The sequence below is a fragment of the Perca fluviatilis genome, chromosome 5 (assembly GCF_010015445.1).
Source record: "Perca fluviatilis chromosome 5, GENO_Pfluv_1.0, whole genome shotgun sequence".
Taxonomy (NCBI): Eukaryota; Metazoa; Chordata; class Actinopteri; order Perciformes; family Percidae; genus Perca; species Perca fluviatilis.
The window spans coordinates 14,112,769-14,127,722 of record NC_053116.1 but is presented as its reverse complement, the minus strand read 5'-3'; the positions used below and the strand labels follow the sequence as shown (position 1 = coordinate 14,127,722).

Sequence of the window (14,954 nt, the reverse complement as noted above, 5' to 3'; positions counted from 1 at the left end):
CGCAAACTTTCAAAACTACTTTCATGAATCTCTAAGAATTCTTCCTATAGGCAGGTGTTTATGGTCCACTTGTGCGTCAGTGTTTCTTACCATGTGGCACTGCTCTGCCCACGGGAAAATCCGCTGCACTGTTGACCTCAGTTGGATGGCAGGATGTTGAACCGGATCTCGGTCAATGGTACCAGAAGGTCCTGGTTTGCCCTTTAACTCCTGCTTTCTCTCCTTGTTTTAAATACAGTCAGTGATGTATTTCAGTGAAAAAAAAGGGGGCTGCTGCAACTACTTTGGACAAACAACCCATACAATTACAGAATTTTACATAATGCACCATTTCACATAACGTTATCCCACACAGTTTAACAGCGGTGATAATCCGACTGGGCCCATAGGCTACCAGTTCTTAACAGTTTGCTGTTACACTGCTCAATTCCCCATTTGTGAGCTGTCAATTTACGAAACGTTAGTTATAACGTTATAGTGCCCATATCATGAAAAAAAAATTGTTTTTCCTGGGATTTGGGGTGTTATGTTGTGTACGCATACAAACTTGAAAAAAAAACAAAAAACATCCATGCTGTTTTGAGGGAGATACGGGCTTCTGAATGTATCCTGAGTTCAGTCTCCGGTTGAGCTGTTCAAAATCGGTAGGGTTTTCCGTAGCATGCCAGCTCGTTCTGAATGGCAAAACACTGCTACAACACACACTAGTTCACCATAATCTACAAAAGAACTATTTACATGTCCCTGTTCTGCAGGTATTCCACGCAAAGTTGGAAGTGTGCCCTTGTTTAGAAGAAGTCTCCCAGCTAATCCTGCCTTGTACTACTGAAGTTGTAGAAACAAACAGCTAGATGATGATCCTTAGCGTACCTAGCTACTGCGCATGTGCGCCTCCCAACAAAGATGGGATAGAAGTGCAATGCCTCACTCTGTAGCTAAAACAGAGACCTGAACACACAGGCTGAAAAGAGGAGCTGCAGCAATGTGCAGTACAACAAAAATATGGTGTTTTTTGAAAAAATTTACTATTCTGGTACAACCTCAAAATACAATTATGAATCTGAAATGAGCATATTATGGGCACTTTAACGTAGGTCAACGTGGTAAAGTAAGTTATGTTTGCTCCAACTTTACCGAGTTGTCCTGCTGCTTTCATGTTTGGTAACTTAATCCTTTAAAACCTGAAAGCCTGTTCTTAACAAAGTATCCCCTCCGAACAACACACGTGGCGGAAAGCAAAGAAAAAGCATCTTCTCTGACAAGCAGGCCATTTTCCCCCTTTAGAACGAACCACTCTGACCACTACCTTAAATTTTAAAACTTAACGTAAACTTCTATTATATGAGCTAATGACGACAACAGTACCCGGCAAATAGCCAATCAAATTGCAGACGGGCAACAGGCAATCAGCTTTAGGCATGAGCATTGTTGTTTTCCCAACACTTGTGATTGCTCTGGAGCAAAGTGCAACTAAAACACAATTTTACTATTAACTATTACATCCAACCATAGACAGTATCCAACCACCGCCTTAAATTGTAGAATAATAATGAATAACAGCAGCAACCCTGGACTTCTTATGTCATGTATTAATAATAGACTGTTAATATTAACTTATATAATATAATAACAAACAGTCTATGGTATTAATCAAGGATTCTTTTCATTTTTAAGTTACTCACATGCTGCTACCAGCAGATGGGGCTTTACCAGTCGCCTATACAGTTTTCCCAGAACAAAACCGGAATAAGCTGGGCATGTTGTAATTTGTCGGTGAGAAGAAAAAAACCGTGCAAAAATGTGTTGATGTGGTTGGAGAATCTCTGATACAGTCACAGTGCGGATATTAAGTGTTAACACATGCAAGTTAATAAGTAGGCCTACATAGGGGGAGAATTATTTGACATATAATTGGTGCAGTTTTGTGTGGTCATGGTGCTTTTATTATGACAGATTCAGACAGGAAGTGTTATTGTTGTTGCTGTTAACGGAAGACTGCGAACCACAACATAACGTTACTTAATTAGAGAGGATTTTCCACATCGCACAGTGAGTGAGCATTTATTAAAATGTATCAGAAACTATAAACGGGTCTATTGTAGCTCGTTAGAAATCCACCTCGTCTTGATGCAGGAGGGCTTGTTTCAGCTTGCGAACAACTTGTCAGTACCGCTGTCATCCAGAGCAGCTAACGGTAACGTCAGCTAGGTATAACCTTAGCTTGTAACGCTGGCTAATAGGTTTATAGCCGTAATGCGAAGCTTTTAAAACAGGAAAGTAAATTGACAACAGTCGTTATATTTTAGTCTGCTTGCTGCTGTCACACGAGCATATGACCAAATACCAGGAAACCAACTAACCGCAGCAAGTAAAGTAGCTTTTACGGTAACGTTATACTTGCTAACAAGACATGGATTGTTTAGGTTAAGATATGTAGCTAATTGGCCCATGTTCAAAGCCTTTCTCTGTTTGTTCACTTTGGGGGAAATGTATCCAAACAAGTAACTTATCGGCCACTACGCGATCTTACTACTTCCTTGATATGCTTATTACTGTGTGCAAATTATTTTCATTCCGTGTTCCATCAGATTTCCTCGCTGATTAGGAAGGGCACCATGTGGAAGTCACATGAACGACAAGGATGAGGCATAAACAAGGAGGCAGCCTGAGGAGAGAGCACACTGTCAGTCATAGGGAGGGGGTTTGCTGCTTGTAAAGGCCCTGCACGAGCAGCCCCCTGTGTCCCCCTCTCCTGAACATATGCAATGAACAGCACTACTGAGACCCCTGCCATCATAGATGGGGATGTGGCAGTCAGCTATGTGTTGGTGCCATTTTTCCTCATCACTATCATTGGAATAGCTGCAGCTGTGGTAAGTGGCTAGTTGGGTTGGTTGGCATAGGACGACCTACACAAAAGTGACTTCCTGATAAACAGTGTATACAAGCTGCAAATTTCAGTAGAAATATAACATTTAACATAGGCAAAATGAAAAAGGCACTGTGATAACTAAGTGAGAGACACAGTATATGTAATACTCTTAATTTTGTCTGTTTCAGGTCATGTATATTCGGAAAAAAAGGAGGTAGGCTTGTAATCTACCTACTTTGATTTCATGGCACAGTGCTTTCATGATAAACTTGATTGATTCACTTCTGTGACAAAGTGTTAGTGATTAAATCAGTGTTTGATTTATTTCATTTTGTCCCACAGAATTGACAGACTTCGTCATCAGCTGTTACCAGTTTACACATATGATCCATCAGAGGAACTTAATGAAGCTGAGCAAGAAATGTTGTGGAGAGAGGAGGACACAAGGGTATGATGCACCATTTCTTGTCAAACTGACATTTTCTAACTGCAAGTGGGACAAGTTGTCATTGTGAAATCAAAAGAAGATCGCAACATTATTACTTAGAAAATGTATTGCTGAGTCCAGTTAGCATGAGAAACCTCTTTCAATTAATGCTACCATAAGGACTGTATACATTCTTTCTAAATGTAGAGGGCTGGATTAAACATGTCAGATCTTAATACAACTGACCACATTTTCCACAAAAGACATGTCTACTGTTGACTTGTTTTCTCTCAGTGTATTTTTTTTTTTTCCAACGATGTGGTTGTCTTTGGTTGCACCATTCACTCTAACAGCATACCAGTTCCTCAATTGGTTAGTCACTTCCTCCTCCACATAGAAACTTAGCTGCAAAAAGTACAGTAGAAAATATAATAGTGGTGGTAGTAGTAGTAGTAGTAATATAGTAGAAGGGTTGCACTACTCATTTTATTTGTAAGCCTCAAATCCCTCACAATAGTGATCAAATATTTTATAAAAATGTGGCCTCTCAATCATTTCCTAGAATCAATGTTTATGTTTGGTACCATTAGTTTCGATAGATAGATAGATAGATAGATAGATAGATAGATAGATGATTTATTGTCCTCTGTGAGAGGAAATTTAACATTAATTTCTTTTAGTGTCTACATGTGGTTGCCATGCTGTTTAAAGGTTAAACCAAAAGTGTCTTGCCTGCTTCTGAAGTTCATCTGATACTCCTGGTGGTACAAATACTCTAGTTTAGAAAGACCTGAAATAGAAATAGATTGAATAGATGGATGGTTATATATTCACAACAGACATGTTGACTTGTCATAGTAGGAAAAGCACAGCTGAAATTGATAACCTTAACGATGGCTCAATTCCATCAAGTGTCCCAGTAAGCTATTTCAGTGAGTCAGCATGCACAATATCAGGGCCTCTCCTATGTGGAATGTAGCCATCATTAATGGTTTTGAATACACCTGCGCTTTTCCTACTATGACATGTCAACATGTCTGCCGTGAAAAAGGTCTGTTGATAGAATAACTCCAAAAAAATTAAACGATTGGCCTGGTTGATTCCAATCATGCACATAGCCACTAGGTGGCAGTATTGACCATGGGCAAAGATGCTCATTAAGTTTTTACTCCACAGTTGTGAAAATATGAAATGGGAAGTATAGGCTAGTATAATGTCCTTAAAGGGTCATCTCACCCAAATCACAAAACATAATTTTGTCACTTACTCCTACAGGATTACTACTATTACTACTAGTTGATTTGTGTCTTATCAGCTGGGGTTTTGTGATTTCTGCTGCCAATCCAATACAGAGAAAGTGAATTGAATTTCATTTGTGTTGCTTAAAAAAACCTCAAAAGCAACATGTCTTTTCAGAAACAGTGTCCCTGTTACTGAGGATAATTTTAATACTTTTAACATTGAAGGCTGTGGATTATCTTCAGTAACCAGGACACTGTTTCAGATGCAGAAATCTTACGGTCTCATCACATAAAACGGAACCATCATCATGGCTTGATACCACCGGGGGGGGGGGTAAGTCTTTTTTTTTGCGTGATTTGGGTGAACTGACCCTCTATTATAGTCACAACAGTTTTACATATCCTCATTAGAAACAATATGGTGCTTAAATTCTGCCTTTCAAAATTACAGTGCTAAGCTAAACCCTGCTTTGTGCTTTGCATTTTATGTCCTCAGATTGTACAAGGTTGGGCCAAAAGTTATCAACAGAGACGCCCTCTTCTGACCAAAGACGTCACTGCATGATGGTAGTAAACCATGGCAGTGTGGAGAAAACCTTCAGCCACAGAGATGAGTCATTCTTCAAGTCACGCACAAGATTGTCTTTGTTTGATTTTTCTTTGCCGCCGTTTGCGATATCTTTCCAGTTTCATGTACAGACGGAGTGACTGTTCAATTTTGTGGGTCCGATGTGCCTAACATACATTTATTTATTTGAAATTATTTATTCAAACTTTTTTTTGTTTTTTTTTTACTGTGGTATTCAGCGACATGACTCAAAGTTTAGAAAGGTGGAATCCCTCTGAAGGTAAAGGTTCCTGTAGGTTTACTCTGTTTACATTCATCATGTTGTTGTGGGCGACATGCGGCGAGCGGTAATGTTCCTGTGGGTTACAGAAGGCATTTGTACGGACTCTGACAGGGTTTGTGATCGTAGGTTGCTGTGCAGCAGTTGTTTGCAGTGCATTAAAAACAATTATGGCTTCTTTAATGAAATGCTTTGAGTTTTCAACAGTCACACTTGTTGACATAAAACACTATAGCATGACTTAAAAAATCCAGTTTTAAACTCAGTTTCATATTGATAAAGATAGATTTAAGATATTTATGAGATAGATTGGGTGTCAAAATGAGGTTGGATGATTTTATTTGTTTCATTTTGAGTCAAAAGGTTGAACGTGCACTTTTTGGTTTGAGTTTCCTCTCAGAATTTACCAAGCTGCCCCACGATCCGGATCTTTTAGCGGTTTAGCCAAATCCTATGACTCTTTTCAATGGCATGAAAAGCCCGATATGGAAGTAACACCGACCTCCTCTCATCTACAAAATGAGCTATGACTAGTGCCCTAAATATGTCCTGTCTACAAGGCATGGCACCAGCACAAATTTACCTCCAGCTGAAGATGAATGCCATAGGTATGACTGTCTCAAGCACTCAGGAAACTGTGCTCTTTTTCTTGATGAATTGTAACTTTTCCTGAATTTTATTCTGAATGTAAACTAAATGCAATAGCATTGTTTAAACTGTTCTTGAAGGGGAACCTGTATTGGTTGTGAATATAAAAAGGTCTTGTACAGATAATGCCTGGACTTGATGTCAGGTATGATATTTAGGTGTTTCAGAATGAGAACACCTTTTTTTTTTCCCTTTTAAGTTTCAACCTGAAAACTTCTTTACCCCAGAACATTTTCCTCTGTGCTCCCCAGTCATCTTTACATCTCACTGTTCATTGTATATGCATTATAAAGACTTTGTGACAAACCAATGAAATAGGATAGTCACAATTTAAAGTTGTACGAATATCCAATCAGGACATTGATTTGCACTGGTAACACTCATGGTAAGGTTCTCATGGAACGCTGTGATTTCCGGTTGCCCATGACAAAAGTGAAATAACTACTGATGTAAACGTGAACTTGGCAGCACTGTTATAAAGTTGAACCGTCAAACTGTTGTACCAGTTTGTTGCTTTAGGAGGGAATTTATCGAGGCTGTTGATTTAAAACATTGAACATAATAAAGTAATAACTTTGTCTTTGTGCCAACTGTCATATGCAGCTTAACTAGCCGAGAAGTGTAGAGGAAATTATACTGCACACCTGCATGTGAAGTGTTTGGGTAGGAAAATACATGACTTCGAAAAATGACAAAGAAAATTCTCTTTATTGACCATTTCTGATACAAATTGTTGTAGGGCACCATAGAAATATAGACATTGTACATTTATATACGGTGTACATTAAAAAGAATGATCCCCTTCCTGTTGAGTTTACAGTATATAAATGAACGGATGCAAGATATACATTGTATGAGTATGGCGAGGGTGGCTGTGTGTGGTAGTGCCAAGCCCACACACTGGCCAACAGAACCGTTAATTGGAAAGAGCGCCCAGTCTATCACAAACACACAAACATTTGTCCATGAAAATCTGAAGCAACATTTCAGTGCACCAGAAGAATAAAAACACACCTGCTAATCTACCACAGTCAGCGAACACAGTTGTCAAGCTGACAGGTCTCCCTGACTTGCTTCACACATTTAAAACAACCTGTCTGCAAGCTCCGGTTACGAACGAGCCAAGACGTGCTGCGTGTGTACACACAATGACAAACGACATCTTAGATAGCTCATTACAGTCAGGTTAAACAAAAAAAACAAAACTTTGAATTAACATCTTCCCAAATCATGCCAGAGGTTACATTTAAAAATGACAACCAGTTTAATGCAATTATATGGTAAAGTAAGCTGTTGAGGTATGAAATTCCAGGCCTTGTATCGCCTGTTTGCAGTTTTCCGGGTTTCGTAACAGGTTATAGCAGCTTAGGTGTGTGGAAAAACCCAGTTAAGTGGACTGTGACTGCAGGTTCCCTGACACTTAGAAATACACAACCATTTATTTCTTGTAGCAGACAGCATACACCACACATCTTTAAAAAGACTAGAAGTTAATTACTGTACTAAGTGATGACAGAAGGACCAAGCTAGATGAAGCCGTGAGAGCTAGATGGAATGAAAAACGTACAGCCCTGTTGGATAGTAGTGCCACCAACTATCCTCTATTACAATCAAACTCCTTGTTCGACCAATTGCAATTTGTCTTACGAGTGATTGGGTGAGCGCTTGGAAACTGAGGACCACGTGAAGACAAAAGATGCCAATGCAACAGCATTTGTAAAAGCTCCCTGAAGAGATGACACTGATGCTCTCTGCCTAGAACTCTGCCAACCCTATCCTTAAAAAACACACATTATATACCAAAAAAAAGATTTGAGTTTTATTACAACATGAAAAGCAGCACACTCATGGTTTTTTGTTTGTTTTAAATGGTATGTAACCCTAAGGAACAAAACAGTAATTCATCAGAATAGTCTGATCGGACCAACGGTACACACATCTCCCCACTACACGCCGAGGACCGCAAAGTAAGTTCAAGAAGCCTAACTTTAAACCGTCCTACAGGATGGGGTAAAGACTGTCCTGCTCTACTGGTGGGACGGGGTGAAATCAGTTATGCAGATTAGAAATGGGGAGAACACTTCTACCATCTGTTACCTATTCTCATCCTAAACGCTGAAGCTCAACTCCATCTATAATACGATGCAAAGGATAGTTTAACCACTTCACACAAGCAAAACCAAAAAAAAAAAAAAAAAAAACACCAAGTATAGGTAAAATTCACCTTTGTCCAGTACAAAACACGGAGAAAAATCTATATGCCCTACCATCTCAGATGCGGGTACAACAAATAAGTAACATTAAGCAGAGAAAATGTCCTACAAACCATCTTTAGGGTGGGGGGGAACAGAAATGTCCAGGCTCCTGAGAGCACACTTTTGTCCAGTATAAAAGACTTGTGATAACGTGACATGTAGAGAAAAGGGCTGTTACCTTTCATGTAATTCTTAGATCTATGCTTGAGCAAGGTCCATCGTTCTATCCAGTGCTGTTGCATGATATTTGTACTGTGTTAACCCTCCTTTTTGGCAAAGAGGGCTTTGTCGTGAACAGTGGTCATGTGGTGGCACTGGTGTTGGAGATACAGCCCAGTTCTGGTTAACAGTAAGTCAGTATGTTGAGTGAGGTAGCATGCGTTGTGAATTACTGGTCCTCTTCTTCATCTTCCTCCTCCTCAGATGATTCCTGGGATGCCTTTTCTTCCTTCTCCTGTGACAGTAGGTAAGAAAGAGAGTCAGGCCTCGACTACACCCACAAGGAAAATGCCTCTCAAGTGCCATCAACATTCAGCAACAATGGCTGCGTGTGATTCATGCCTCAACGTGACTCTTTACTTGTAATAATCCCAAACACTAACATAAAGAAAGAAATATAAATCTCTTTGATGAACCACTGTGGCATGAAGAACACTCAGGGGAAGGGTGAGCCATCTGTAGTGAAAAGTGATTCATAAAAACAAAAATAAAAAATAAAAAAAAAGGAGTGGTGAGTCACAATGAGGCATCGTGCTTTTGCTCCCCACTGCCCAAGATGTTCATTCATAAAAATGAGACGGCTGGTTAGGAGGGTAACTTTGGGTCATTCCTTTCTATGACTAATCCAATCCAGACTCTTTCAAGAGTACGCCCTAACCACTCATGCACATGACAGAATGTTACTACAAGACCGCACTTTTTTCCTAGAATAAAACATGCTTTTTTTGACCTGCTGTACATGGCCTGGCAACTCATTTTGCAGTAATAAAAACTGTTAGGTTACTCAGCATTTGGATTAAGAACCCTTTTAATTGCCACGCAGGTTCAGATTTGCCTTTAAAAACACAACCAGGTAGAGGCTTTATGCAGCCAAGAAGCTGCTCTAAATGAACACACTGTGCATGACACAAATAGCTGTGATGAGTAAAAATGGCTCGTCTTGAGAGGAAGAAGGCAGCCAAGGGAATTAGGAAAATGCAATTTTGCCCTGCAGAGTCATACCAATCAATATTCAATTGGGGAAGGAATGGTTTAAACAAAAGTACTAATGTTACACCGTTTGTCAATGGACTCTTACCTCCTTCTTAGGTCTTCCCCTGCGTTTCCCCCCAACAGATGGGGATGCTGTTGCCTTCTGTGAAGGAAAACAGTACATGTTAAAAAAGGTGCAGTAGGTAAGCCTTATAAAAAAAACTAACTTTCTATCATATTTGCTGAAACTCACCCTATGTTTCAGTAGAACTACATGAAGGTAATTATAAAAAATAAAAATACAGCTCCTCTGGCTCCACCTACAGCATGTAGTGCGATTTGCAAAAATCCACCGCTCCCTGCTCAGATGCACCAATCATGGCCAGGGGTCACTGCTCAGGCACACGCGTGTCCTGAACAAACCCGGCATTTTAAAATAGTTTTTTTTGCTGCCTCCAGCTTCTTTTGAAAGAAGAGTAGCCATAGCCTACGCAAGTGGCCTGATGTGTATACTTGTGCGCTGGTGTGTGAGTTGAGCCGGCATGTGCGCACATACATGTGTGCGTGCGCGTGTGCGTGCGTGCGTGAGTGCCGCGAGGGAGAAGTGAGAGTGTGCTGGTGATTAGCTTCGGAGCGTGTACCGACTCTAGAGTCACAGTGAGAGAAACAAAGTGTCTCCCCTGTTCTTTCTGACCAAGGTGGGAAATCTGTAGCAGGAAAAGTTAACCCTCTCCTTGATTTCACATTGTTTATGGAGAAGGAGAACCAGGAAATGAGTCGGCGGAAACGCAACGCTACCAAGCCACAGCAGTTTCCTGCGGCATCGCTATGACGACCAGCCACGCTCGCCTCAGGCTTGAGGCGGTATTAAATCTGCAATAGAAAATGGAGGACAGGGCACCGCGGTCGAGTCGAGTAGAGCAGGTACCATGTAATGGAAAAAACGCCAATAAGTGACTAATGTGAGTAAAAAAACCAAACAAAATCTGGGAAATTGGTCCAGTATTGAGCGAGAACGCTGTAACTGGCAGCTGCAATCGGGCTGCAATTAAAATCATATAGGGCAAATGTGCATTGTCAGCTGTTTTTGCCACTGATAGGCTCAGGTTGTTATTCTAGGTTTCTGACAGCATTATAGAAAGGGTCGCTACAGAGATAGACCTTTTTGTTAAAGAGTAAAATCCTTTTTGTTTAACCAGAAACTGTTCAGAAATCGCCAAAACTCCCCAGACTCCATTTAAATATTTACTTTTAGCTTGTATAGAGCTGGCATATTTCCATGTAAATGGTAAATTAAGGGTTTATTTCAAACCAGAGTGGCGATTGTTGAAACCATGGAAAGGAACCAAGATGGATTTTTTGTCGACTTCGAATGATGTATTTTACAATGATGAAATGGATTTAAATGGAGTCTGGTGGGTTTGGCGACAGCAATTTCAGGAAGGTTTCATGTTAAAAAAATAAAAGCTCTTTCTCTTTAAACAAAAAAAAAAAAAATAATAAAGAATTCTGTAGGGATCCATTCCATAATGTAGTCAGACACTTAAGCCAATTAGCTGAGTATGTCGGTGGTAAAACAAGCACTTTTTGTAGATGTAAATTGAAGATATGCAATTGCCCGATAACTTCATTGTAGGTTGTTAGCAGCAGTCTTGCTTAATACTGGAACAATTTCAAAGATTGTTGTTCCCATCAGTCAGTTACACACAAAAACATAGGAAAATAGGGTCTAGGTTGAATTAAGGAAAAAAAAAAAAAAAAAAAAAAAAAGTTACCCTTTAAAGCAAAGACTATTTTGGGGGTATCAGAGCAAAAAAAGTAAACAATCCAAATCTCCACAAAGCTCTGCTTCTAGGTGCCTGCAGATGGCAGTAGTACCTCTGTAATGAGACACATGGAAAGGGGGCATTGAGTTTATTGGCTATTATCTGGAAGGCCGACAGGAACTGCACACAGGGCACTCCAGTTCGCTGGCCACCTGGTCTGAGGCTCAGAGACAGCTGGTGGAACCGAGCGAAGACACAAACCCTCTGCAGCTCGACCCTCGCTGCTAAACCTATATCATACGTGCATGTGCGTTTTACTCTCCCTCTCCCTTCTTTCCCATACATAGCAGTGAAGGACGAGCACACGGGGGAGCTGGAGGGTTGGGGCGAGGGAGAGACTCGGCTGTTGCTATGGAGACGACAGGCAGAAAAGAACTAGGGCTGTGTGCTGGGTGGGGGCGGAGGGGTGCTTAGTGTCAGCTTGGAAACAGTCTTGCGGCCTCTGCACCTGCACTGCACTGTGCATGACAAGCTGCAGGAAGCGGGAGGACAGGAAGTACAGAGTGAGCATCACTCAAAAAAAAAAAAAAAAAAAAAAAAGGAAAGGCAATAAACCAAGGTCTTTACAATGGGAAACCCAAGCCAGGCTATTTCTGACACGGGGGGCAGCTAAATTGCAGCCAACCAATATATCACAAGTAACAGCAGGACGTCCTTTTAAGAGGATGGGGTTAGCTACCGTTAAAGTGCTCATCAACCGGAAGGAATCAGGGTTTAGAGAAGGGAAACGATTGCGAGAGAAGATGGGACGGCGAACGCCATGTGCGACTTCAGCGTGAAGCTGTGCCTGTATTTTCTTGGCATGGACGCCATTCCGGCTCAGGATGCATGTAAGCTGTTGCTGAAATCATATTTATATAAATGAAAAAAAATAAAAACATGTCCACAGACATCATTGACTTACTTTGCCCTTGCTGGCTGCCTTGTTTTTGCTGCCCTTCGGCCGTCCCCTGGGCCTCTTTGGAGTAGGGGACCCACTTGGTTCCTGGCAATCAAGACAGTCAAAAGATAAGTTAGCATATCAGAAAACATCAAGTAACATTTTTCACTATCTCGGCTGAATTTCTTTCGGGCACATGATATGAGGAGGAGACGTGGGTCTTTATACAAAATAATACGGGCTCGGGTACACTTGCAAGACTCTGGGACACAAAGTTTAGCTTTCAAGGTTAGTGCACAACGTGAACTTTAAAAGACTGACAGACTACTATGTACACCGTTAACTAAAATGTTCACGAAGATAAAAACGAACATTACTTCAGAAATAGTACCCTGACTTGACTTAAAACGTGCCATTCAGAAGCAAAAATGAAAGCAGCCTCACTGAGGTATAGAAAGGGGAATATCTAAAAGTTAACCCTGTGGGGATTACCATCAACACCAAAATGAAAGGTAAATTCAGCATCTTGTTCATGTGATCATTTGTGGGTGTAGGCTACGTCACGGCAGACCTTTCTCCTATTGCATTGCAAGAGTGTTTACAACCGCAGCTCATGGCAACCGAGCAATTCAATACTAAAAACACAAGGCGCTGAGTGACCGCTATATGAGCCAGTCTGTGCTTCGACTCGGCCATGTCATCCATTACATGACGAGCAGAGGTGGGTCACGAAGGGGGGTGGGGGGGGGGGGGGGGGGGTTAATATCGGTTTAAAGGTGTTGGGTTGCAGGTTGCTTACAAACCTGTGAGACACACAGGAGGTTTGTTGTGCACTATGCTTACACCGATAAGGGGGTGAGCAAATGGTCACAGGGGCTTGCTGCAGCCATATCTTGATTCACCGAGAGCTCAGTGGAAACGCAAGGGCTTACGTTATCTGCACGAGCACTTTACCTGCAATCACCTAATCTACCTGAGCATCAACTGGAACAGCTGGGAGCTGAGGGCTTTTGTTTTTGTTTCTGCGTTTTAACACCTTAAAGCCTTTTCCTCTCCTCAATGCACAAGCCTGCTTTTAGGTTGTTGATATTATCATAGCTGATCTAATGACACTTTTCCAACAAATGTTTAAAAAGAAATTGGCATCATTTACGTCAGAGGTCTTCACTTGGGGCTGCTTGCGGGGTCTTCCACGACCCCTCTTCTCTGTTGCCTCCTTCTCTTTCGGTGAAACTGTCCCCTTGTCGCTCATGTTTGCTTAGCTTTTCAGACCTAGGAAATAAGTCACACCGGTCAGACTTGCTGCAACACAAGGCGTACACACACACACACACACACACACACACACACACACACACACACACACACACACACACACACACACACACACACACACACACACACACACACACACACACACACACACACACACACACACACACACACACACACACACAGAGAAAATACAAGGGCTATAAACTCACTGACCGCAACAAAAAATATATATATGACCGTGCTATAACCGCACACCGGTAACGCGTTTAACTCAATTAATCCGCTCTTATTTCGAGGTCTATTTCGGTCTCATCTGAGCTCCATTACACCGCTATCGGTGGCACACAAGAGGGATTGACACCAAACCGGGCGGCTCGCATTGCTGGGACTCCGTAGGCGGTCGGACACCGCATTAAAAAAAATAAAAATAAATAAATATCTGCAAAAGACTAGCCTACTGAACCCGACGATCCTTCCCCGTACCAACCATGTTTAGAGGCCCCATTGCTGTGTAGTTAGTGTTGTGACCAATAATCGGGCCTGCGCATTAAAAACTATCTCACAGCATGTCTGCACGCCGGGGCCGTGGAGATATCCACCTACAATGGTTGATGTGTTATCGGTGGAATTTGCAAGCTAAAAATCGAGCCTGTATTGACACTTACAACTAATAAAAAAGCACAGAAAATGCAAGCGAGCGAGGTGCTTTTGGGTTCATTTGCGGCGACGAAAGCCCGGGACCAGAGCAACAAAAGACGGCTTCACCTTTAAAGCGTGCAGCCTCCCCTCACCGGAGCTCCAGCTATAGCCTAAGCTGTAAAATGCATTAAATCCGGTTCCGTTTTATCGAGCATGCAAAGTTCCACCCGCTCGCCGTCGCGTTTCTTGCACTCACCTTTATCGCGCGGCTACAACCTCTGCTCTTAGTAAAGGCGGAATGTTTCCTTTAAGCCTGGCTGGTTGTACCCGGTTAAAAAGCCTTGCACTGATCTATAGGCTACAGCTTTTATTCGTCAGACAACACACAGCCCGCCCCTTTCAAATCCCAGCGCATGCAGCATTAAATAAAAAACCCCTCTGTGAATTAGAAATAATAGTTTCATTTATAAAGAAATAAGCTGTTTAATTCTTACCAGCAGGTTGAGAAGTTTGTTCCCTCGACGTCCTATAAAAAGCACGTGTGTCTTGTCTCTGCAGATAACGGGGAAAAGGCGCCAGCCAGGAGGAGTTTTGAGGCAATTTAAAGAGCCGGGGGAGGGCGGAGATATGATAAATGGGCCACCAACAGTACTAGATGAGCCCCCCCCCCCACCTTCCTGTATCCTTCAGGAAACCAAAACACCAAAAAGCATGTGTAAAAGTAGCTGAATACAAGCAATATAAGGAATTATTCAAATAAACTGTATCAAATAGTGTATGCATACATGTGCCTAACACATACCACAGTCTCCACAGTGATGGTGAGTAAACTATGACCTCCCCCAATGTAAA

General features: G+C 41.6%; 2 protein-coding genes across 8 annotated transcripts; one reads left to right on the top strand and one right to left on the bottom strand.

Annotated features, from left to right (window-relative positions):
* The first annotated feature begins 1,899 nt into the window (after window positions 1-1,899).
* Window positions 1,900-6,677, top strand: smim29 (small integral membrane protein 29). Of its 5 annotated transcripts, none has more exons than XM_039799859.1 (6): window positions 1,900-2,049; window positions 2,589-2,873; window positions 3,061-3,086; window positions 3,215-3,320; window positions 3,653-3,671; window positions 5,037-6,677. In XM_039799859.1, exons 2-6 carry the CDS (start codon window positions 2,766-2,768, stop codon window positions 5,246-5,248), a joined length of 471 nt encoding a protein of 156 aa, XP_039655793.1. In that variant the 5' UTR covers window positions 1,900-2,049; window positions 2,589-2,765; the 3' UTR covers window positions 5,249-6,677. The 5 variants fall into 5 exon arrangements, with proteins under 5 accessions (XP_039655793.1, XP_039655797.1, XP_039655795.1 ...); XM_039799861.1 differs by lacking the exon at window positions 1,900-2,049 and adding an exon at window positions 2,061-2,194; XM_039799860.1 differs by lacking the exon at window positions 1,900-2,049 and adding an exon at window positions 2,064-2,208.
* A 48-nt stretch (window positions 6,678-6,725) lies between these two features.
* On the bottom strand, window positions 6,726-14,708 carry hmga1a (high mobility group AT-hook 1a). 3 transcript variants are annotated; one of them, XM_039799865.1, is made up of 5 exons: window positions 14,597-14,708; window positions 13,342-13,460; window positions 12,213-12,293; window positions 9,589-9,645; window positions 6,726-8,745 (listed from the first exon to the last, which is right to left on the bottom strand). In XM_039799865.1, exons 2-5 carry the CDS (start codon window positions 13,438-13,440, stop codon window positions 8,680-8,682), a joined length of 303 nt encoding a protein of 100 aa, XP_039655799.1. In that variant the 5' UTR covers window positions 13,441-13,460; window positions 14,597-14,708; the 3' UTR covers window positions 6,726-8,679. The 3 variants fall into 3 exon arrangements, with proteins under 3 accessions (XP_039655799.1, XP_039655798.1, XP_039655800.1); XM_039799864.1 differs by lacking the exon at window positions 14,597-14,708 and adding an exon at window positions 14,359-14,477; XM_039799866.1 differs by lacking the exon at window positions 14,597-14,708 and adding an exon at window positions 14,229-14,351.
* Between the last annotated feature and the right edge of the window lie 246 nt (window positions 14,709-14,954).

Bases quoted from the DNA above. Each gene is read 5' to 3' on its own strand.
- smim29 (XM_039799859.1), top strand. From the start codon at position 2,766: ATGAACAGCACTACTGAGACCCCTGCCATCATAGATGGGGATGTGGCA. The intron at 2,874-3,060 runs GTAAGTGGCTAG...TGTCTGTTTCAG, and splicing joins TTGGAATAGCTGCAGCTGTG to GTCATGTATATTCGGAAAAA. The intron at 3,087-3,214 runs GTAGGCTTGTAA...TTTGTCCCACAG, and splicing joins TATATTCGGAAAAAAAGGAG to AATTGACAGACTTCGTCATC.
- hmga1a (XM_039799865.1), bottom strand. From the start codon at position 13,440: ATGAGCGACAAGGGGACAGTTTCACCGAAAGAGAAGGAGGCAACAGAG. The intron at 12,294-13,341 runs GTAAATGATGCC...CTTGATTGCCAG, and splicing joins CCCAAGTGAAGACCTCTGAC to GAACCAAGTGGGTCCCCTAC. The intron at 8,746-9,588 runs GTAAGAGTCCAT...CTACTGTCACAG, and splicing joins GGGGAAGACCTAAGAAGGAG to GAGAAGGAAGAAAAGGCATC.